The sequence below is a fragment of the Symphodus melops genome (genome assembly GCF_947650265.1).
Source record: "Symphodus melops genome assembly, chromosome: 13".
Classification (NCBI taxonomy): domain Eukaryota; kingdom Metazoa; phylum Chordata; class Actinopteri; order Labriformes; family Labridae; genus Symphodus; species Symphodus melops.
This window is the reverse complement of record NC_136703.1, coordinates 20,706,817-20,730,935: the sequence shown is the minus strand read 5'-3', so window position 1 is coordinate 20,730,935 and position 24,119 is coordinate 20,706,817. Positions and strand designations below refer to the sequence as shown.

Sequence of the window (24,119 nt, the reverse complement as noted above, 5' to 3'; positions counted from 1 at the left end):
ACATTGTGAGAAGGGCATAACTGAATTTACATTTTCACCACTTCAAATGGTGTACAAGTGCTAATCAAATTATTTTTTTCATTACTACGTCGAGGAAGTGAGAGGTCATATTTTCAAACTGTTATCAGCTCACTCACTGTAATTTACTCTGGACTGGAGAGAAACCAACGAGCTACAGAATTAATTATAAAGCTTTATTATTCTGCAGGAGGGGCAAAAAAAATAAATGTGTTTTTATAATTTCTTATGCAAACGGCGCAAAAAAACGTGTCAGTTGATTATAAAAGCCAGTAGAGTAGGGTTCTTGTCAGCATGTGTGTTCATGTGTGTCTTTCAGTGCAAACAAATGTATGTGCTTGCGAGCAAAGTGAGCATTGACCTCGGCACTTTTAACACACCTGTGATGACAGAGTGAAAAAGAGCACGAGCCTTCCACCGCCATCCTGTCTGCACCCTACCATCCCTGCGCCTTTTTGCCCTTTTCCTGGGCTGTCACAGAAAAACTATAGAATAACACTTCTCCAATCCTTATCCAAACACAGACAAATCCCCATCAGCCCTGGCCCCAGCTCTGACAGGATGATCTCGGTTGCACAGCAACAGGAAGTGTGCGCTGTCCATCAGAGCAGTCCCCTTCGAGTAACCTCCACACTTGCCCTGGTTGTGTAAATGATCGCTCCTTGTTTGATAAACATGTTTTTCTTTACGAGGACTGTTCAGGAGATTAGTCACGGCCTTGTAGTGTAACGTAAATGTCAGATTGCAGCTTCAGATCTGTTGGAAGGTATTTGTGGAATGAGTGTAATTATCCATTATTGGCAGGTTTTGCCCCGATAACCTTTCATAAGGAGCCTATAAATCCTCCCATTTGTTGTGTCCCTGGTTGTGTGTGTGTGTGTGTGTGTGTGTGTGTGGGGGGGGGGGGGGGGGGGGGGAGGGGGGGGGGGGGGGGGGATGTGTCATTGACAGAGAGGGAACCGTGCTTGAGGATGACACGACTTACATTTGCAGTCCTTCATGTTACGGGTGAGCTGGAACCCAGGTCGACACTCGCAGGAGATGCCACCCTTCTGTGATTCTCTGCAGATGTGAGCACAGCCGTGATTCTTGTCCATGCAGGTGGGTCCCTCCTTTGAACCTTCGATTTGTCCTGGAAAGAAAGCAGCGACATCAGGAGGGAAGGTTTATCTCTTAAACTGCCACGTAGATCACAGGCGTTCCTTAAACTAAAAGCCCATTCAGTAAAAAGGGTTAAAGTAGAGAGCTGGTAAGATGATTAAAAATGTTCAAATGCCTGTCACGCATCCTGGCCCTGACTCACATCCATGCCTACTGACGGTGACTGACATGCCCAGTACCTTTTAACAAAGATTCAAGCGCTTGTTTGAACATGCTCACTCTGCTCAGGCTATTAAAAAAAAAAAAGGAGGCTGCCGACAAAAAGGATAAAACTCCCAGCAGGAGCTGATCCCCTAGACCTGTAATTTTAATTGAGGTAATCCCCCATAAAGAAAAGAAAAGAAAAGAGAAGAGAGGAGGAACTCTCGAGACGAAAACTCAGCTGCAGTTTAAAAGGGGGCATTTTTATGAGTCATCTATGTTCACGCAACAAAATGAAGATATGATCGAAGAAGAAAAAAAAGGCCTTTCATAATTTAACGTTTCACCAAACATGGCAGACAAATGCATAATTTCTGTGTGATGTATAAATGCTTGATGAAGAGGTAGAACAGAAACCTTGCATGCATTGAGCGCCCTTTGTGCGTTATAAATTATTACACTAAACCGAAGCAGTGCTGCCTCTTCTTTGCTCAGCGGCACTGTATTAACACCTCTGCTTTTGCGGGGAAAAACTGATATTTGACTTATTCGTTGTGAAACCTTGCCGCGGCTGCAGACGAAGTGGCGAACCCCATGCTCTCCGGCTCATTAAAAACCAAACACATCTCTCTCCTCTTCCTTCTCTTTTGGTGAACGGGGAGGCAGTGAGCACGGAGACGTCTCCATTAACGTCTCATTAAATCTGCCATCGAACTGAAGGGTGTTTAGAGGTCTAACTTTCTTAATTAGCCAACTTTTTTTTTGTGCAATTTAAATTTAACTATTTGCATATGTGTGTGGAAATGCCAACACATAGTAAAGCTCTTATAACCTTGCTTACTCTTTCCCTAAAGTCAAGACGTAGTGTTGGAGTCTTGACTGCTGTCGTATGTTTCCTATCTTCCTGCCTTCAGGGCTACTTTAAGGAACACAAATCTCAGCTTGACAGAAACTGTGTTTTCACATTATTCTATCCTTAATTACTTATTCATCATGTGCTGTAATTCCCTCCATCATAGCCTCCCCTAACAGTGCCCTCTTGTTTTCCACATGTTTTGCCAAGAACTCAACCTGCCCCCAATGTATTTTTTTTCACTCACGGCAGAAATCTATTCTGAGTTGTCTTTCCTTCAAGGAGCTGACAACGCCAGTTTGACAGACAATTCTGACCTCCTGGTTAAATACTTTCCATCACTTTAAGTCTGTCAGCAAGTGTCACAAGGTCACACAATCCTCTCAGACTTTCCTGCCCGAGCGCCTGTCGTTCATGCAGACAGGACGAGCGATCCGACGCTAACTGCAGCGGTAGCCATCCACACCACACAAAGGCTTAACGCTGAGCAAACATGGCCAGTGCTTCTGCTCTGAAGGCAAGAAAGAGGGGGGGGGAAAAGGCACGGCAGGACTGACTGAAGTGACCATGAATGAGCAGAAGCTGTAAAGTGCTGCAAATTTCACAGCGAGTCATGTGGATTTTTTAAGTAGGAGGTGGAATTCAGTGGTCCCTTTCCTTCACTTCGTGTCCACGGAGGGCGCCAGAGCAAGAAACAGACGTTTATGAACTTAACAGAGGATTGAATTTCCAACTAAGAAACCCCAAAAGGCTCAAGATTGCTTCCTAAGGTTGTATTATGCATCCCTAAACTCACTTCACTCCCCCTTTATTATTATTCAGCCCCACATCCCAAATGCTACAGACCAATCCATCAATAACATGTCGTGCCAAAACCTGGGCCTTCATCTCTCCGCGGACCAATAAAAGCTAAAGTGTTGACACAATGGCCCTTTTCTCCAGGCCGAACTATCATCCACCATGTGCTGTTCTCTCTAACTGGCTCCAGTTCTTATCGTTACTAAATGATGGGGCGCAGAAAGAAAAACGTCCTTTCATAAGGGAGGTGGATGGAAAAGTAAAGGAGAGACCTTTTTAAAAAAAAAAAAAAACTATAGATCATATGTGCCGTGATTCCCTAAAACAAACTGCTGACCCATAAAATATAACCCGTTATAAAAATAAAACTATCACAGAGCACTTTATAGCATGAGAACACGAGTCCAACGGGTGGAACCGTAGGAACCGAGGTATTAACAAGAGTGAATATGGCTTTAATACAGGCGTCATTAGAATACTGCACATGTGGTAAAAAGAAAATATTACAATGAAACAAGGAAACAAGTGGGGGAATGTTCCCTCTGCTTTATCGTCCTCAGACAGGGAGTGACCTCTGCATCTGACACCAACAGTTTTCTATTGCCAGAAGCTAAAAAATGTATGTCAAAGAAAAAGTTCACATTTTTAAACATGTGCTTTAATTATTTCTGCTGCTACTTCTCCCGTTTATGTGTCATCTGTATTTCTATTAGATCTAGGGATGAGAGGGCGTCGGGTATAAATGCATCTCTCTGCATTGAATCTACCTTTTAATACATGTGACAAAATTAAACTGAGTTCCAACGAACAAAAATGGAATCAAATTGAAAACACCATGAGTGTGTTGAAGTAATAAATGTTAAATATTTAGAGGAGAACTTTTTAAACACAAAGAAAATCAAAGGAAAGAATGATCCTTGGGGTGAAACCAGTATATCATTTGTTGATCTTTGAAGCTGGATCAACTTTTTTTGTCCGTCACTTAATGAGTGAGAGGGCAACAGAAACAAAATAGAAAAGGTATGTGGATTTACTGAATGAGATCCCGGTCAGGTCAGTTTAAACAGAAAACTGTGTGCAGATTGCAGCTGAAACAACTCATTGACTCAATGGTATGCCATTTTAAATCCTAAGCTAATAAGCTACAAATGAAGAAGTTGTTTGTTGAAACTCTCAAAACCAAAGCAGCTCTCACCACCCTTTCAGACATCGACTGAGACCTGTCCTCTCAGAAAAACATCTCATTCATGAAAAAAATAGTTTCATTCGTAACATCAAGCAGCTTCAGGCTATGTATGACTTAAGAAGAAGCTAATAACAGTTACTTTAAACCGTATGGGTATGTGCTTTTACTTGACATTAGGAAACTATGCAAAAGAAAAGTTGACATGGGTTTTCTCGCCAAGATGCCGAAACCTATGATCCTCGAACAAAAGATCCAAGGAGGCCACAAGTTCTTCACCGCAGCGCTGCAAGCTCTCTTAAACCTGAAAACCATGTAGTGGAGAGAGTGAAACAATGGGGCTGAAGTAGTGGAAGGCATGCCAAGGGTTTATAGTCTGCTCTGAGTGCTCGGGGCAGTGAAAGGAGGGCTCACGGTCCACGCTGAGCTAATGTCATTCGTCTCAGAGGGGAGACGGTCCCCTCTTTGGCTCTGCACTGGCTGGAGAACGTTAAGCAGCTAGCTGGTGGTGGTTGGTTGGTTGGTTGCAAACTGAAAAGAAGGGGCCTAAGCATGGAGCCACCACACTATTAAAGCAGCATTCCTTCCTCTTAGATAATGGCCCCTTAAAAGTTTTAATAGGAGGATAAAAATGTCAGCGCATGAAAAAAAAAAAAAAAGAGAGAATGTGAAACAAGTTGGACTGGATTGGTTTTTGGGCTGAGCTGCGACACAGATGGTCAGACGGAGCGTCGGGACAGCGAGCCGGTCAAGGAAGTAACTCTTTCTCGACAGACTCGGTTCATAGAGAGCAGAGAGAATCCATCCAAGCGCTACTGTTTGTGTGAGTGCTGATTTTCTCGGTCTCCCAAAGGCCTAGTTGAGGCTGCTCACTTCACTCACTAGCTCAGAGAGAGAGGAGCCACTGAAAGCATAAACAACAGGAGAATGGAAAAGACAGCAGAGAGGTTTCTGGATGGATACATATCTCTGCCAAAGTGCTTAATATACAACTTTTATGAGAATATTGTGCTCCAGAGGCTGAAAAAAGCCCATTTAGTGAACATATGCTCCAATCAAAGAGACACATTTCCATCACTTACAAAGTGAAGCATGCATACTCTAAAGGAGAATTTAATGAAAAAAATACAGTTAATAATCCAATAAAATGCCTTTTAAATTACTCTGGATTCCTACAGTTCTCTGTGTAATGGTATAAAAATGTGTGTATTGTGTAAAAGTGTATAATTTGAGAAATGTATATGTATGCATTGGCACACATTTGTATTTGCATAATGTATGCAGGCTGCATGCACATTCGTGTCACTCTTGTTCACCCGCCCATCTGTGTCAGAGACAGTTGTGCAGCACCTGCTGGGGACAAACCACTCGCCCCTTCACTCCTCCTTCTGTTCTATGAAGGTCACCTCACTGTGCAGTCCCTAAGGAGACGGGTATGGTCCCAAAAGAGGAGGCAACACAGCGAGCTAAGCACAGCAGAGCTTCCTTTAATAAAAGACATACAAAAGATATGAGACACTGCGTGTTATTAACCGCATTCTTTCCAAAATCAAAAGGGGAGAGGCAGCTAAAGAAGGCATCTGTCTATACAGAGCTCAGTCTGGCCCTCTGGTTAAAGCCATGAGAGCCAAGTGTTAGTGGAAAAACCCCACTGGCACTCGGGCAATCCGCAGCAGCATGCAGGGCTGGCCAGCTTAGAGATGGCCTTCAACAAACCCACGACCAAAAGGGATGCCCGTCTGAAATGAGCTGCGGAGAATTTAGTGGCAAGGCAGCCAGCGTTTGCTAAAGTCCAAGCCACTGGTGTATATTTGTTCAAGGATGGGGGTGAAGACGGTGGGCGTACAGGGTTTGGTAAAGTCTGGACAAAGAAGGAAGATGATGGAAGATAATCACGGAAGCGGAGAAGCAGAGAAATGGAAGAAAGAAAAAAAAAGTTATGTCCTCGCCTCTGCTTCTGCTTCTGGACAGACAGGAGAGACTTAATAGGTAGCAAAGGGAGCACGAGGCGTTCCCTTTGCTCCACTTCCCAAGAATAGGAAAAGAGCCTGGTTATACGGTTGGGCTGCAGAGCAATGGAGCAGTGACTTCTACACTTGTAAAAACAGTGCTGTGGCCAATGCACAGACAGACAGGCAGGCCAGCCTGCTGAGAAGCAACGGGGGGAACATGTAAGAACCATGTCGGCTTCTGCCCAGCAAGTAACCACACAGCACAGCTAAGCTCACCAACAAACATAAAAGCCCACAAATATCAATATTCATACAGTTGATGATTTATTTGAAAATAGAAACAAGCGTTACATTACTTAATTAAATCTGAATTTACAACAGTTTGTTTGATGGATATCAGATTGCAGAAAAGAAAATTACTCCATCCTTATAAGAATAAAAGAAAATAAAACAGAGCATGTGCTAGATTTCATTCTGAAGGAATGTCATGGCTGGAGAGCAAAACTAACTGAGAATATGATGGGACCATTTATTATAGATTTGATCACGTTTATTGGAAAATTCCTCACACTGCTGCAGCTCTGGCCGGCACACAAAACACACATCCTTCAGTCAACATGCCACAGTCTGCATCTAAATGTCATAATGGAGCATCTCTGAATGTGCCTCCAGCAGGATTCAATTGAATATGACTCCGTTGGGTTTTCTTGCACACATGCAGGAGTGTGCATGTCCATCGCATCCATTGTGTTCATATTTGAATCGGAAAGGAAGAGGGCCGGAGACAGAGAAGAGATTGGCCGCACGAGGGGTAACAACCCCTTGGGGAAGCAAATGAAAGTTGTAAACACAGGAAGAGCTCCCACTGACAAAGTAAACATTTCCTGGAAAGACATGGACTACTGTAGAGAAAAAGAGTGATGATTACATCCACAGTCAGGTGACTGAAAAAAAATTAAAAAACAGGGTTCCTTTTTGCGGGACTGGTTTCTTGAAAAATAACTAAATGATTAAAGTAAAAAATGTCTGGTTCAAACATTTGCAATAAAGAGATACACGATTTATTTTGAAGGATAAACCTCCTTTGTCACTGTAAACCTCCTGTTCTGTTTATATATGAAGATCTGTTTGTGTTTGTGCACTTTTGAGATTGGACTGCAGTGGCCTATTAACTGATGTCTTCCAGCAGTGAGCAGTGACAGCGAAGCCTCTCTAGGCTCACATTACCAAAACTCTTCTGTGCAATAAGCCTTGTAAACAGCACAGTAATCATCAAGCTGGTTCAAACTTCAGTCCATGCTCTTATCCCACAGCTTTTCACACAACAGAGAGCTGCAGGAATGGTATTTTTGGACACCAACCAGCAATGTCAGAGTAGCTCTGGTTACCTCAACAAGAAGCCAATTGAAGTTTCAAATAAGTAACTTTGGAATATAAACATTTACGATATTGACACGCGAAGCGTAATATGTATCTATATCCTTAGTAATGTTTGGGGGGGGGGGGGGGGGGGTATTATGCGCAAATTTATAAAAAGGCCAGTGGATAGAGTCAGATAATTGTGAGAGGGAGAGAGATAGAGAGTGGGAAGTGACAAAATGAAAAGGGGCAAATGTCAAACCCGTTTGGAAGGCTATAACCTGTGTTCATAGGGCTCGCACACAAAACACTAGGCTACCAGTGCCCCATGAGCAAGATGGCATTTGAGCTTGGATATTATAACTCTAATAATTAGGGATGAGGAACAAAACTTTAAATTCTCTTGGTGTTATACAAATACCTTCTTTTAGGAATTTAACTTTAACTCTTTTAAAAACTTCTGAACTCTAAGCCAAAAGGAACCAGAAGTACTTCAGTGCCAGCTCATTTCCTGTTTGTTGCAGCATTTCACGTCAGCCACCTTCTTCCCAATAGATTGGCAGGGTGACAGGAAATCAAATTCAGAGGACTCCGCTTCTAGTTTCTATAATTTAAAGCTACACCTCTGCTTTAAACTGTCTCACAAGAAATTCTATGGAGCTAATGATTCCAATTCAAATCACATGATCATGTTAAACAGCTCCCTGAGACAGTATGAGTGAATGCAAAAGTAACAATATGTGACTTACATAACAGGCCATCAGTGCACACTTAAGGTAATTGCCCTACCGGATACCCTGAAATGCACAGGACTAAAATTATGGATGTGTGGCTTGACTGAGGCTTGAAATTCCAGGATTCAAATGTGCTGGATCCAGTCTCAGGCACATATAGTGTGTCCCTGTTATCCCCCTATATAAGAAAGACAATAAATCAAATTCAAAGAAGTAGAACTCTTCTTGACCTAAATGGCATTCCTATCAACCGCTAAGCACCTTGGCTGGGATTTCAAAGCCTTTATTTCTTGACTAGTGGAAATGTTTGGGGAGAATAAATGAACTGTTACTTTTTGTCCAGCCTGACGACAGAGCCTTCGTTTGGCCGGAGTTATTCCTGCTCAGGGGGGCAGGGGCAGGGTCTAATAAGAGACAGGCCAGCAGCAGCCTTGTCATTAGCTGAGAGGCTGGCAGACCCCTGCTGCCTAATTGGCACAGGCTCACTGCTAAACAAGGGCTTCCTACCAGCAGGGGAAAACAGGCTGTTAGCGCCAAAGACTGTGCAGTGACCAGCTCTCCACTGTCCCCGGAAAGACTCGCAGAAGCTGCCGAGGGAACACCTGACCCATTAACGAAAGAAATGAAAAGCTGATGTCTTATTAATGAGAACAATAAAGCTCATGAGCAAACTGCCCCCCAGGCTTCGCTCTTCAAGAGGAGCCCCGGCAGAATGGATAAAGGGATGAATAAAATCGACTCAATGACAAGATCCGATCAGTTTACACTTTCAGGGATTTTTTTGTTTTTCCTCTGCAACTTATGCGTAACAATTCATCCAAGAAGGGAGCAATATTTGCAAGTGTTATTGGCCAATAACCCACCAAGTCAATTCCTCACCGCTTCTACTTTCCTGCAGACACACACGGTTGTAAAAAGAGCAGTAATAATAAGCAGATGAGCCGCTCTTCCGTCGGTTAGTCTTTTAAAAGTAATAAAACAATGATAGGGAAGCTATCTGATGTTTGAAGGAAGTTTAAAGATTTATAGCTGCTTTAATCTTTGATCCAAATGTGTCTCATCTGGAAACAATAAAGACTAAATTAGCATGAAAATTGAAGATTAACAGGAACTGAAGGCATTTTTAAAGAAAGAAAGAAAGAAAGAAAGAAAGAAAGAAAGAAAGAAAGAAAGAAAGAAAGAAAGAAAGAAAGAAAGAAAGAAAGAAAGAAAGAAAGAAAGAAAGAAAGAAAGAAAGAAAGAAAGAAAGAAAGAAAGAAAGAAAGAAAGAAAGAAAGAAAGAAAGAAAGAAAGAAAGGAAGAAAGGAAGGAGAGGAAGTGAAAGAGAGACTCGGCCGGGTGCTCACAGACTGCATCTGACAGCACTGATAAAGTAGTGGTGCTTTGAAACACATGATCCAGCTCTTCACTCCACTCAAATAACACTGCGTTTATGAAATGTAAACATTGACAGTTCACTAGGCCAGACTGATCTCATAAACCAGACGTCCAAGATCCTCAGTTCACCGTCCGGGGGACTAAGGAACATCTCGGCCAAATGACTCCCAGCGTGAGCAGTTATCTAAGAAAAGAGAGAGAGGGCAGAAGAGGAGGACAGAGAACTGGAGACTCACAGATCCTTCGTGTCGTCGAGCTCTCTGAATTAGAAGCACAACAAACAGATCCACAACACTGATGTTGCCTCAGCCCCAAACTGACTGAGCTGAGGAACCAATAGACAGCTGGATAATTACTGCTGAAATTAATGTGTTTGTTGATAGTGATAACAGCTGTTCATTTTCTCTAATGTTGCTTTTCTGAGTGATGGAGAAATACACCCAGTGACAAAATACTGTAGATGCATTGGTCATCGTAAAAATGACAAGCAGCAAAACACAGATGTACAGGGGGAATATTTAAATTTTGCAGTAAATTCCTCCAAGACCTAAAATGACGCAGCAAACTGTGTCTGCTAAAAGTTAAAAACCAAACCAGAACAGTGTCTGCTGAGAAAATGATTTAGTTTTGACTCATGCACGACTTTGAAAACAATTCAGGCGTCCACAAAGATGGCGCCCCCCAACGTTGTAGTTCTCCAGAGGAATTTTTTTTTTTTTGTACAGACTAAGAGTTCTGTAATTTAATTGGTTAAGCATCTTTGCGGGCAGACAAAATCTTCATAATATGAGCCTGAGCCTATTCACTAAAATGGGAGAAGTAAATGCAAGTGCAAGTTGTGGCCGTTTCTATCAGCCCATTCATACCAAAGTAAACATTGGACACATTTTTTACAAGCCATAACTGATACTGGAATGGGATTCAGATAGTCGAACCAAAGTAACTCTTTGCAGACTGTGTCAGTAACAAAGTCTTCAGAGAGCTGGTGACACAGATTTCTCTTCTGTCTCTTGGTTCTGAACTCTTAGTGCGGCTGAACACTTTTTCTTAACACGAAAACGACACATTTAAAAACATGTTAGCCTCTGTAGCTTAACGGCAGATTACACATAAGCACATGAGGCCTTTATCTTCGAAGTGGAGGTTGATTAGCCTCGCATGCTCTTTTGACATGAATGAAAAAACAAACAAACTGAAAAGCTAAATGTTCGCTAAAAGATAGCTAACTCTTCGTGGCACTTTCGACAGAAGGTAAGCAGTCTTGCATAACAATTTGCAGCATTTTCACATCCTCCGGTGAGTATCTCACCAACAAACTTGACAACTAAACTCCATCACCAAACAAAACCAGCACTGAGCTGTCAGTAAACTGTTGCTATTGGAAACACCAAGAGGTATGACTATTATCTGGGTTTTTTTCCACTAATAAATCAGAAACATTTGATCATCCTTTGTAAAACAGAATATGATGTTGAAAAGTGTCAGTGAGCAACTCTCTGCGGTGAACTTCTGCACCCTCTCTATCTTATCTCGCTTTGTTCACCTTTCCCATAGGTACACATGCATAACTACTGATTTTTGATAAAAATGTGTCATCAAGTTTCAAGTTTTACAGAGAAACACTTGTTCTGTTTGCTTCCTATCTGGTTGCAGTAGTGTACAGCTTCACTTATAACAACATAAAAACAAGCAATCATTCTGTGATGGTCTTGTTTCATTATTAGGTCAAATACCGTAAAGGCGTCAATTTTAATTTTAGTTTTATAACCAGTTAAACACTCCCGACAGAAGCCTCTAATCAAATATCAGTTTTGTTGTTCAGCCTTGATCCTTTTCATTAAAAAGTCCTTGGTTGTATAATTGGAAACCTGAACTAGAACTCTTTACAGCAGTCCAGATAAAACAGATAAAACAAAAAAATATTTGAAACTGTACAAAAATTAACTAACTTGTGTTTTTGTCCACTGCTGTAAATCAAATGTCCCTTCTAAGGACAATAAAGGCCTAAACTGAACTGGACTTATTACACAACTAAGGGATGCATGCAGATAATACAGAGCTTCATTTAAAGAGAAATCAATCTGGCAAAGATAAGGAACAGTTACAAACTACAACCACTGTGATGTCTTTTTATAGAGACTTAAAAAACCCCAGACAATATACATAACAGAGATAGTTTCCTGACAGCTTACTTAACTGTAAGTGCAGTGACGTTATAAATGAATGTATGTGTGCAGAGCGCCCGAGTCTGATGACGAAGCCTGAGATCAGGTTGGCTCTCTACCTTCTGCTGTCACGTCTCCATCCCACAGGAATGCTCTATAAACAAGAGGTGTGTCTGCCCCAGGCTACTCCTCTAATTGTTTTCTCTGCTCACAGTCCCCCTGAAGGGCCACTCTCATACCAGCAATACCTTAAAATGCTGCAAGCTCTAGATTGGTTCGATTTGACAGGGTGTGGAGGAAAAAAACAAAGAGATTTATACCCATTTTTTCTCTACCCCTCTTCAGACTGAAGACACTCACCTTTTAGTAGTAGGCGTGTTGAGGCCAATCCCATTCACTGTTAGAATCTGCACAACTCATCAAATATTTTTAAATTGTCTGGACATGAGGCGCAGATGGCCCAGCAGGTAGGTCACGCACCATGTACGGAGGCCAAGCGGACGACCCGGGTTCAAGTCCAACCTGTGCCTCCTTTCTTGCATGTCATTCCCCACTCTCTCTCTCTCACGATGTCCTACTCTATCCACTGTCCTATCAATAAAAAGGCAAAAAGCCCCAAAAGTAAATCTTAAAAAAAAAAGTCTGGAAATTCAAATGAACTTATTGTATTTAAATAAAACGGCATCATTTTCAACACTATAGTAATACACAACCTAAAGCCAAAGCACCCTCAATGAACAATGTGTGTCTCAATATTTACCAAAGTGTGTGTGTGTGTGTGTGTGTGTGTGGGTGTGTGTGTGTTTGCGCGCATGCATGATTAACCTTTAGGCCTTTGAATGCAAGTGTGCTGGTTGTCACTCAGGAGGAATCCTTCTCTGCAGCGGCACTCGTAGCTGCCCATCATGTTGACACAAATCTGCTGGCATCCGCCGTTGCCTTCTGAGCACTCATCCACATCTGCCGGGAGACAAGAAGCATAAAACCAGAATTAATAAGATCACTTCAAGACAGAACAAATACGACACAGATTACTGTTTGGCTGAAGGTTTTCTGGGATCAAGTCATGACCCATTTAAAGGACAAGAAGCTGTATATCAACATCACACAGAGACGATAGGAACACACGGAAGCCAAGAACGGCAGTGCTCGCAACTCATTCTGATGTCTTTATCTCAAGATGACAAGGTAATTGTTTCGTTGTCTCAAGAAAACAAGATAAAAACCTGTCATGACATAAAACAAAAGGTTATGTCCACCAATTATGTACAATGTTAATCAGAGGTCAGAAGGGCCATAGAAGAACTCATCCATGGTGTTTTTGACAGCTGTCTGAACTGATTTGAGTACAGTGGTGTGTGGAAGGAATTCACGCATTGTTATGAGTCAGTGAGACTGTTTCTAATCTGTAGGACAACAGCTAAGTTGTGTGTGTCTATATATATATATATATATATATATATATATATATATATATATATATATATATATATATATATATATATGTGTGTGTGTGTGTGTATAGCAAACCTCCATGGTCCAGGAAGAGCTGGAGAGTGGCAGCAACAAGCTGACAACAAACGTTTTAAACTAACCTGAGATAGAACAGGTGAAAATTAATTCAGCAGATTTGTTGGTGTGCCAGGGAAAAGTGCTTTCACAGTGAAATACAATGTTATCATCAGCAAAGAGATGCAGGAATACCTTAACATTTCACCCTCATAAAACATTTCACAAGTCATTCACATGCTTTGTGAAATTGATGGCTCCTGAATGTGACGCTTGTGTCACACCTTTGGTTGAACCAGGAAAGCTTCAGGATCTTGGCAGCCTGAAAAAGGTCAAAAACTGCCAAACAAACACCCCCATTAAAACAACACAATAAAGTCTGGGATTAAAGCGTAGGTTTTAAGGCAGTACCTTCGCTTTAAGATTTTTAAGGAGGGTTTAAATTCCTTAAATATGTTAAATGGCATTATATAAACACTTGATTAAGTAAATATCCTGCACCGAAATGGACTTTAAAGGAAAATATGTTGTTTTGATTGTAGGAAATATGATGAACATTATAATCTGTTAGCACTGAATGGAAATAGATATCTGGCAAGCAGTTTTAATACTTTAGTTAATGTACTGTTACATGAAACCACTAAATCTGAGCATACAACTTTTAAAAACCGGCCTTATTTCAACTGCCTTAAAGCCAAATCAAAAGTCAAACAGAGACGGCTTATAGTGAATAATCAGAAGTAATAACAAATGAGTATTTGCTCGTCGTTAAAAGCCAGACGAGTGTGTCCTCAGCTGGGTCTTAAGCCTTTCTTAATAGTTATCTGACCTGGCAGCACACCAGAGTCGCACTGAAAACCTCCAACTGTGCAGCACTAAGCCATAAATGTGCACATGCAGCACAAACCCCTGACAAGAGGGAAACCTGATCCACCTGGGCCAGAGTACCTGCTGATGACGAGTGTCTGTCAGCCCCATGACAAGAGGAATGCAGGGAGAGGGAGGAAGGAGGTGGGGAAGACGAGAAGGCGGAGGGGGGAAAGGAAATGTAGGGATGGAAAGAGGACAGAGTATATGACATGGGGGGGTTGGAGGTAGCAAGCGACCATGAGAATCAATCTCAAAAGCCTTTCGAAAGGTGTCGCTTGAGGCCCCATCCTGCCTTTGGACAAGAAAGGAAATGGACCACAAACAAGAGCTGCTGACTTCATATCCACTGATAATGAACGAGGAACTTCCAGCTGCTCTCTTCTAAAAAAAGGCCCTCACTTTTTGTGACTCCACAAAAAAAAGCAAATGAAAAGCGGTGGAACATCTACACATAAGTTTTATGCGTTTGTTTATTTTAAATACATGTATACAATACGACAGCTCTTGTCTGGGATGCAGCAGAGCTTAGTGGCCCCAGCCTCCCCTGTGCGTGACTACACTGTGACTCTGGAGGTGACTCTCTATATTCCCTCTTACCCCGGAGACCTGGGCTTCGTCCCTCTCTACTGACCACACTGGAACCTTATCCACCCTTCTGCTCGATGCATCAATAATCTGCTGTATACACAAGACGTTTTTTTAATAAACCGTCATGTGAAACTAATTTACTGTCTATTTGTCCAGTCTGAGAATTCCTAGAGATTAAGTTTCCTTTCTGGGGAATTCTTAGCCCGACACAGTTTGAAATTAAACTTCTCTGGCTCCGTCTTCTTTCTTCTTCTTTTTTTTTCCACACTGAAATGCAGGAAACATGGATTCACCAAATGCATAAACACACACATGTGAGCGTGCGTGAGTGCACTCACAAAGTGGCACCTGGCGAGCCAGATCCCTCTGTGGTGGAGCGGATAAGTAGGTCAGTGACAGGTAGCACTCATGACCCTTGTCTGTCAGCCAGTTCTGCTGTCCTCTTCCCACATTCCATCAGTAAAACGGTCTCTTTCCTCTAAAAACAACGTGTCATGTCAGCTGAGGTCGCTTGGAAAAGCATCACTCTGCAGCCAGGTGAAGCAGAGCACTTGCAGAAAAAAAAACAACTCTCCAGTAAAGTTAACATTTCATCTAAGTTGGAGTCAAGGGAGGACAAGTTTGGGGGGAAAAAAAAACAGTTGGCCAGGCTTTAATTTGATGTTGCGGCAGCCTTGGTGTCGAACTCATGGTCTTTTTTCCCAATCTTGCAAGTGGCAGCAATGGAGAGAAGACCTCTGAGCTGACGAAAGCTGCCAGCAACCTCCAGCTGCACCTTTGCAGATAAACTGATACGCACCAAATACCCAAACTCCACAAATCAAACGGGGAAACGGGAAAACCTGCTAACACACACAAAGTCTCCGTCTATCTCTTTTTCTCTTTTGGTGAACTGAACCCTCCAAAATTCTGAGATGTAGCTCCACAAATACAACATCGAACAGTTCCCGACGCATGCAAATAATGCTCCTGAGAAATGCAACCAGCCACAGAGGGCCGGGGGGAATTCTCTCTCCGTACCCTCAGCGCATCGATGAAAGTTTCATTTCCTGATTCCTTCATCTTTCCAAATGAGGCGTTGCCTGTCAGGAGATCTCTGCCGTTTAAATAGTTCCCATAATTGCCTGTGTTGTGTGCTGGTTAAGGCTGGCGTCCAAAGCAAATATTTCCAGGCTGAAAGGGGGGCTCTGGCATAGCCCGGACAAGTGCTCATGTTATTTGGACCTAAAACACTTTCTTTTTTTTCTTTTTTTTAATTCTCTTGAGAGGATGGGAAAAAAAATGTCTAATCAACTTAAAAGGACTGCCTCACTTCTGGAAAATGAGACATGTCCCTGCTTTATCCCTTCTTCTCTCAGGGAGGCGCAGGGCAGGAGAAAGTTCAAACGGAGAGAGATTAAGAGATTGGTTGTGTTTGCGAAGGCCATGTCCACTGGTTTCTCAGATAGCCTTGACTGTATATATAACATTTGGCCTTGTGCAGAGCTTTACAGCCACATAAACATGGTGGTTGCCTTACAGGAACTCCTGAACTCGTACTTTAAAGAGATGCTGAACTATTCTGCCCAGCTTCTTCTTTTTTTTCAGTTCAGCAACTTTGGGGTATTTAATGCTGACCAAGAGTTTTCATTTTTATTTAAGGGGGGGGGGGGGGGGGGGGGGGGGGGGAGTGAGAGACTGCTGCTGTCAAAGCTCTACCTGCATCCATCTGTCTCTGTGGCCAGAATGGACCGGAGACAAGGAGGTGAGTGGACTGACACTGGTCTCTTTGGGCATTTCATTTACAGAAGTGGAAGAGGAACACACTCTTTAATAAGGAAGCAAATAGGAGCCATGTGCAGTGAAAGGCAGCAAAACAGCTGGGGCACCGCAGAGGCTGACTGTGTTGCTTTGGTGGATGATCAGGCGTCAGTGACTCAAACAAGATCCTTTCTTATTTTCAAAAAAGATGGAGGATTACCTCTTCATCAATGACTCAGCACATTTCTTTAACCCCCTGAATGAAGGAGCAAGACACCAGGTTTGAAATAAGCCAGAAAGGACACACAGAGTACACAGACAGATTGCTAAAGTGTGCTTTATATGAACAAACATTCAGGCACAGTGTGCGACAGATGTCAGGTGAGGTTGTATAAAGTGATATGTAGCAGGAAGTCCTGATCTTTCATCTGCAGAACACACACTCTGTTAAATCAAAGGAAAGCGGGTGACATTTGCAAACTGATAATTGATGGATGAAAACACTTCCAGTATTTGCCTTTGAACATTTGATTAGTTCCAGCTCTTCTTGCCTGCCGGAAACGCTCAGCTGACTGAGTCACATCTGCTCAGCAAGCTTGAATAAAATCTGTTTAGTGTCATCATTAAGTCAGCAACAAGGCGAGATTTTTTATATTGCATAAACAAAACTAACACATCTTTGATTTAGATCAGACTTCTCCGGGTAAGTTTCCATGGTAACCATTTTGGTAAACAAGCACAGACTTGAATTCCACATCCAGTGTCTCACTGACTTCTTTCTTAAATGGAAAAATTAAACTTACGATCAAGCAAAATGTTAATTTCTGCTCCCACTACACTAGAAGAAAAAGCAGGCTAAGTGTTTGAGGTTGACCCCCTTTTGGCGAAGACACAAGAGACCCCGCACTGTCCTCTGACTGCTACATGCTGCCTGCTGCTTCCATCCAAAAACCCAATCTCAGGCTTGAGTTTCCCCCAAAGCCCTGCCAGTGGGCTCAGCTGGAATTGTTCATTTCATGGTGAGTGGGACTGAACAATCCTGAGAGCAGAGAGGGAGACAGAGTGTGTTGATATAGTCTTTAGAAGGCGGTTAAAGCATCAATCTTAAATCCGTTCCTTAACTCATCACTCCAGCAACGCTCCTCTGAACTGTGGTGAGACTCTCCTGTCCAAACTCGATTCAATGTTTCGATGTTTAATCTTTGCATGTCGTGGTTTGATGTCCTCTTAATCTCATTGTTGCAGAGTTACCAGGTCGTCATCCTCTTAAATCAATTCTACAATGCAGGATTTAAGAGATGGTTTTAAAGCACATTCTTAAGTCACGAATCAATCATTTTCTGCAAAAGTCAAGAGTGCAGGGGTTATCATCGCTGCCTTGAAAGAGTGGCAATACACTTTAAATGCATTTAAGAGCGGAGCAAAAGCTGTGGAGGAAACCAGCGTGACGCTCTTTGATGACCACTTTCTCCCTTCAGGACCTGGTCAATAATACATCAGTCTGAAACCTCCTGTTTGATGAGCAAACCCTGCAACACGATCCCAAAGGATCGCATCAGCGGGGGACAAAAGCTCAGCCAGGAGACTCTGCTTTAGATGACTAATGAAGAGTTTTCGGAGACATTCTCTATGTTCAAATGTCACTACGCAGTTCCAAACATCAGCAAAAACACATTTAGTGTTGCAGTAAAGTATGAGTTGGTACTTGGAGCTGATATTTGGGTCTCATTTCACAGCTTTAATGTCATTGCTTCTATGTTATAGATTATGATACATCTGTGGGCAAGGTTAAAGTAAAAGGGCATGAATTTCCCTATAGATTGCACAGGGAATTGAGCTTTGCTGAATCAATACAAACCAAATCAGCGTTGATCAATGGATATCAAAGGAACGTGGCCTGTTGAGTTGAGGGAGTGGCGGACCAACCTCCCTAAATTTGCCCTTTGACTAACAGATCCAGGCATGATGAATACACACAAACGATGCAAAGACAAACACTTTTAAATGGACGTCCCGTGTCACTCCGTCCCACATGTTCCGTCTCTTTCCACATCTTCTTTAGTCTCTCCTCGGGAGTCGCACTCGGGCCGCATGCGTTCGTGCCATTTCCACTTTACGAGAGCATAAGAAATATGATTATCTTCGCCTTTTTTGCTCCCAAAAGCAGTGAAATGTGGTCATTTGTGGCTGCAGCGAAGGGGGATATTTGTGCAGATGTTTATGATATGAAGCTACTTGAGTGGGTTTAACGAACTAGCAATGATAAGAGGGAATTCTGGTTTCTGTAGGACCTCAAACAAAACACACAGGTCATAAATGTGGGGTCGGCGGTGCTACAGTGGGGAACTAATAGCCTTCCTGCATCTGGTTTTCATTCTAAAGAGGATGTGTGTTTTGGATTATATTGACATTGATTCCTCTGTTTTTCCAAAGACTCTGAAAATCCTTTACAGCTTCGCTATATGGTAGGTGTGGGGATTAAATACAAGGCCTCCCTCACCTTTGCAAGGTACAAGCCATGACAGTTATAAAAGACATAATCAACTTCTTAAATGCTTCATTTCTTCTCCTCACGGACTTTTGAGGGAGTACAATAGTTCCCTGTGAGGTAAATTATACAGTGAGTGACATCTCAGTCTGCACAGACAGAGGCAGCGTGCTGTGATATTGCATTGCTTCCACCTTGCTGACTCCCTGACATCTTCGGGGAGTGTGGGGCAGACCTCAGAAACCAGAGCGTCCCCAGTGAGGCGGGCTAGGCAGCGTTCTGCTTCACGCTCCGCCGCCTCCTGCCACCGCCCAATGTCATTATGCTGCCAACACATCCAATTACAAGGAGCCGTGTGGCACGTGTGGATGCAAGCACAAAAAGAAGACGTCGACAGAGACGTGCGCGCAGGCATCGCTTGTGTCCCTGAACTGACAGTCACACTCACCGCTGCCTACAGACTGAAGACAAGCCTGAAGGGGCTGGGAGCAGGAAGTTACGGACACAGATGAGAGTTTGTACAGCATTACAAGTAGAGGAAAATAAAACAAAATCACCAGAGCGTTATAGAAAAACAACATGGGGTAAGTCCAAAGAGAAGAAACTTAAAGATCCCAGACTCCAAACTCAATGTGAACTTTTAAGGATCAGGTGAACGGCTCCTTCTGTGCAGCCTCAGGCACATCTGGTCTATAAGGGGCTCTGAGGGTCTGACCTTGTCTGGGAACCAGCTGCTTAGGCTCTCCACTCCAGGGCCAAGGGGACTAATCTTTTTTTCTCAGGGGCCAAAAAGGAGCTTAAACCTGGAAGAGGAAGCTGGGGGCCTTAACATGAAACCTCGCTTATACCTCTTCCTCTCCTTTCTTGTGTTTGTGCTGGGGATTATTTCCTTAGCAGAGCAGAGCGGGGGTATTAGCTTGAGTTAAGTTTTTGAGAAAAAGAAGTCTAAGGACTTCTTTCAGGTCTTAGGGCAAGAGTTGGATTTTTGCTTGACAGCAATACATACATATCATCCGGTGTGTCTTAATGCCGCCTTTGCCATGGCGAGATTCACTGAGCCCTTTCTGCCCTCTTGCATGCAGTCCATCAAAATCAAACATGGCAGAAGGGGACAAAGCTGAATCCTGCGCTCTCCGTTTTGCATCCTCTGGCAGATTTTAATCGGAGGTTTCGATGGATGCGACTCTGTGTGAAGCCGCAGCAGCAGCCACACGAGCATATGTCGCAATTACACACCTGCACGAAAGGCAGGAGCTGATCCGCGGCAAAGCAAATGATCCACGCCCAGCTGAACGCTGTTGCTAAATGGCTCGGAAAATAGCGTCGCTTTAAACGGTAGATACGAGGGAACACATAAACGAGGAAGAGAGCAAAGAGCCAGGGAGACAAGAAAGAGGGAAAAACACAGTGAGAGGAAGAGAAAGAAAGAGGGCAGCCTCAAGTCAGAACAGGTTCATTATCGATTTTAAGATGTGTTTTCCATTCCACTGTTTCTTAATCCCTATTCATCAAGATAATCTGGGTCTGATATAAACATGTTTGCCCTGTACCTGCATGCAGACGCCCTGGTAAAGTGAATCATTAAGTGCTGATAAGTTTTCCTGTCATCGCTTCACCTGAACGTGAAAACTCCTCTGCAGCAAGTTGTCCGTTACTCACACATACAGCAAACTCGCAGCAGATAAAGCCAGCCTTGATGTCAAGTGAAATGTAGCATGTGGAGGTTCAAACCAAGAGGCAGATGAATTCTGAGTAGCAGCAGGGTCTGGCTCGGGGGTTTTAAAAACTACAATGGCAAGACGGGTGTATGACGGAGAAGGAGCTTGAGAGGGAGCATGGGTTGAGAGGGGTCGATGTCTTTGTTTAGCAGTACTCAAGAGCAATGGTTTTTTCCCCCCCTTCATTTCATAACCTTTTAAGCGTAATACATTCTCGACGAGGGTAATATGAATGGCACACTGGTGAAATATTAAACCATGGGAAAGCACGGCCAACTGACGGCTCACTCAGAGCTCGCAGCGCAGGGTCAAGTGCCTCGTAAATTCAATTCTGTTCGTGAGACTTCTTTTCGAAGTGAAAACAGATTCAGAGGCTACCTGCTATGTTAAATGAGGGTACAGCTAATATCTAATGCAGCAGTCTGGAACATACATTACCATCTATGATGTGACATTAGACATGCAGAGAGAGGAATTTATGCAGCCACATGGGTAATGTCAGCCGGAGTTGGACACATGCAGTTTAATGTACATGTTCGCCTGACAAAGTGCCTCATATAACGAGGTTTTCCTGCATAATTAAGTCAGCTGAAGAAAATGTCAAGGGAGAAAAAATAAAAAATAAAAAAAAATAACACACACACACACTCCCAAACGTCACACACTCACCTAGACAATTGTGCCCATCATGTGCCAAGCGGAAGCCATCATAGCATGTGCACCTGTAATTTCCTGGAATGTTGATGCACTCGTGGACACAGCCGCCGTTGTATTCAGTCGCACACTCGTCGACATCTGCAAAGACAAACACACACATTTGAGATCATTTAATAATTGGAGGCACATTAGGAGCAAAAGCTTAATGTTCGGCTATAATCTATTAAATTCATTCTTATTTATAATTTTGTAACTTGCCAAAGTTTTTATCTGGTGTGTTTTGTGAAGCACTTTCATGGGCATGAACAGTTAATCAGTTTATTGATTATTGTTAATACATAATTATTATATTACATCATGATTCTATTATTATAGAATATGGATGCCTTTAATCAAGATGAAAAGATTTTCTCAGTCTTACTTATTAGTTTATTAGTTAGTCACCTCAAGGTGATGATGAAACGGCAGGAAGTAACACATAACCCCCCTGATATGTTACATTTTTAGACTTTTTTTATATGAATTTTGCAGCTAGGGAAAATGTGATAATTAGCAAACACCCAGTGTGATAGTAGTTGGTACAGTATGTCTGCACATAGAGAAGAGATGGTTCTGTTTTCATGTTAACAGCAACAAGATGCACGTTTCTTTAAATGTCAAAATATTACTTCAAAAAAAAAAAAAATAATAATAAATCGGTGATGAAATAGGCATGTTAGAAGCAGCATAGGAAATCAGATTGTTCTGTTTGTTTCCCCTTTGATCACAGCTTTCATTAACAGGGATTTAGGCACAAGCCCAAAGAGAAGGTACCTCACCTGGTAGCGATGTCACGTGTGTTTGTTCCAGAGCTTCTCTATTATTGTTTTGTTTTTAAATACTGAAGCTGATGGCCAAGTTTTTCCGCCATATTTAATATCCTATAATTTGAACTGTTTTTCTGCCAAGACATTGCTTTTTCTCTCAGGAATTTTTGTTGTTGGCAGAACTCAAAAGCCTCTGAAACTGAGTTTTTATCCAGTTCGAGGTACTAAATTTTTTATACTAAGATCCAGAGCATGAAGTCATTGTTGATATTTGTGGCTATTTTTAAGATAATATATCTTTAAGAACAAAATGTCCGTTTAAGCACGAGCCAAAGAATAAGACATTATTTAGACATTATTGACATGAAGGATCATACCTAAGAGAGAATATTGACCATCAGAGATGACTCGAAAGTGATTTAAAACTGAAGAAACGAAACGTAAGAGAGCAGAAGCAGGAAGATAAAGAGAGGCTGCAGATTGGTGTGACAGCCTGAGTGGAGTTGTCTGTTACAGTTACGATGATGGGTGAGGGTCCGTGCTGAAGAAACCCAAAAGATCGAGGATTGAGATCTCAGTGCACTTCAAACCAGCACTTACTGGCCCATTTAGGCCCGATGATCCCAGCCGCTGAGCCCCTCTTTGAGGCTGTCTCACCGTGCTCTAAATAAGATGTGACAGCAGAGGGATGGGACTTAAACAAAGAAACACTCTCCTGCTCCCAGCTTCTTCTCTTCCCACACATCCCTGTCATTCCTCGATCAGGGCACACTATCAAACATCTCTGTTCACCTCTTTGTTTAAACCTCAAACACCCAGCACACAGTAGTTTTCATTCAACTGCTTTAATTTGTCTTTTTTTTAAGCTTACCCAGGTCTTCCAAAGTAAACGTGAAGTTTTTGTCCCTAATTTTTGCTTTTTAAAATGTTCCACATAAAATCTTTGAATCCTAAAGCTGAAATGTAAAAGATGGACTCAATTGAATAGCTTTGTCGATGTCCCTGATGTTTACATGTTTATATAATTTATCATAAACAAACAATGATTATTTATTGTTTAGAAAACAAAAATTCAGGCAAAAATAAAACACTATGTTTAATAATACTTCCATAATCCCATACTACCATAAAACCACCAATAATCACAAGATCCACTTTGAACAAAACAATATTGAACAAATAACTACTACTTTTTTTTTTTTTTAAACCTACTGTATATATTGGCTGATCTCTTTCTTAGATCTATAAAATCTAAAGAGATAGATAGATATGTACAGATTTATTGTGATGATGTAATCCATATAGCACCCTCTGCTAGTGAAAGAGATCTGTTAATTTAATACAACAAAAATCTAATGAAATTATATTTGACCAGTGAATAAATCTTGTAATGTTACAGATTATATCTGCGATAAAATTAGCCGATACCGATGGTCAGGTGACCGATAAATCAGTCGAGCTCTAAGTGAGCCCACACCGCCTTAATTAAAATGTAATGCTGTTATCTGAAGACAGTGAATTTAAGAAAAGAGACTTCACCATTGCCGTGGGTGATATCTCTTTTCAGCTGTGACAACAGGGAGGACTTCTTTTTCTTTGCTTAGGCCACATCGAGACCTTAATGTATAGTGTGCTCTGAAATCTGTCACATCTGATATTAACAATTAATGACTGTGAGGGAGGATTCATAACCAAACAGTGACTGAAGGAAGGTGTGATGTGCTGATCTAATGGGAACCACTTATCTGACATAAGTAGCTGTAATCAGGTGCTGCCGTTGTCAAATCTCCATATCTGCATAATTATTGGCATGCCAGCGCCTGATTGATCTTAATTAAGCATGCGTCAATCTTTACACTCATTTAAGGTTTCTCTCAGACATTGTTTCCAAAGAGCGGGTTAACGTCTTCACATCAGCTTCGCAGGAATCTTGAAGCTCTTACAGGCGTAATGAGTATTCCAGCCACAACGTGTTATTTTCTTCACTCCTGTAGCTGTCATA

General features: G+C 42.2%; 1 protein-coding gene across 3 annotated transcripts in view; it reads right to left on the bottom strand.

Annotated features, from left to right (window-relative positions):
• scube3 (signal peptide, CUB domain, EGF-like 3) overlaps nucleotides 1–24,119 on the bottom strand; it is a 75,380-nt gene that overhangs the window by 31,787 nt on the left and 19,474 nt on the right. For all 3 annotated transcript variants that reach the window (XM_079358599.1, XM_079358598.1, XM_079358600.1), the window contains exons 3-5: nucleotides 21,324–21,449; nucleotides 12,567–12,701; nucleotides 1,004–1,150 (exon numbers count right to left, since the gene is read on the bottom strand). In XM_079358599.1, the coding sequence (XP_079214725.1) occupies nucleotides 1,004–1,150; nucleotides 12,567–12,701; nucleotides 21,324–21,449 (408 nt within the window). The remainder of the gene's footprint in view (nucleotides 1–1,003; nucleotides 1,151–12,566; nucleotides 12,702–21,323; nucleotides 21,450–24,119) is intronic.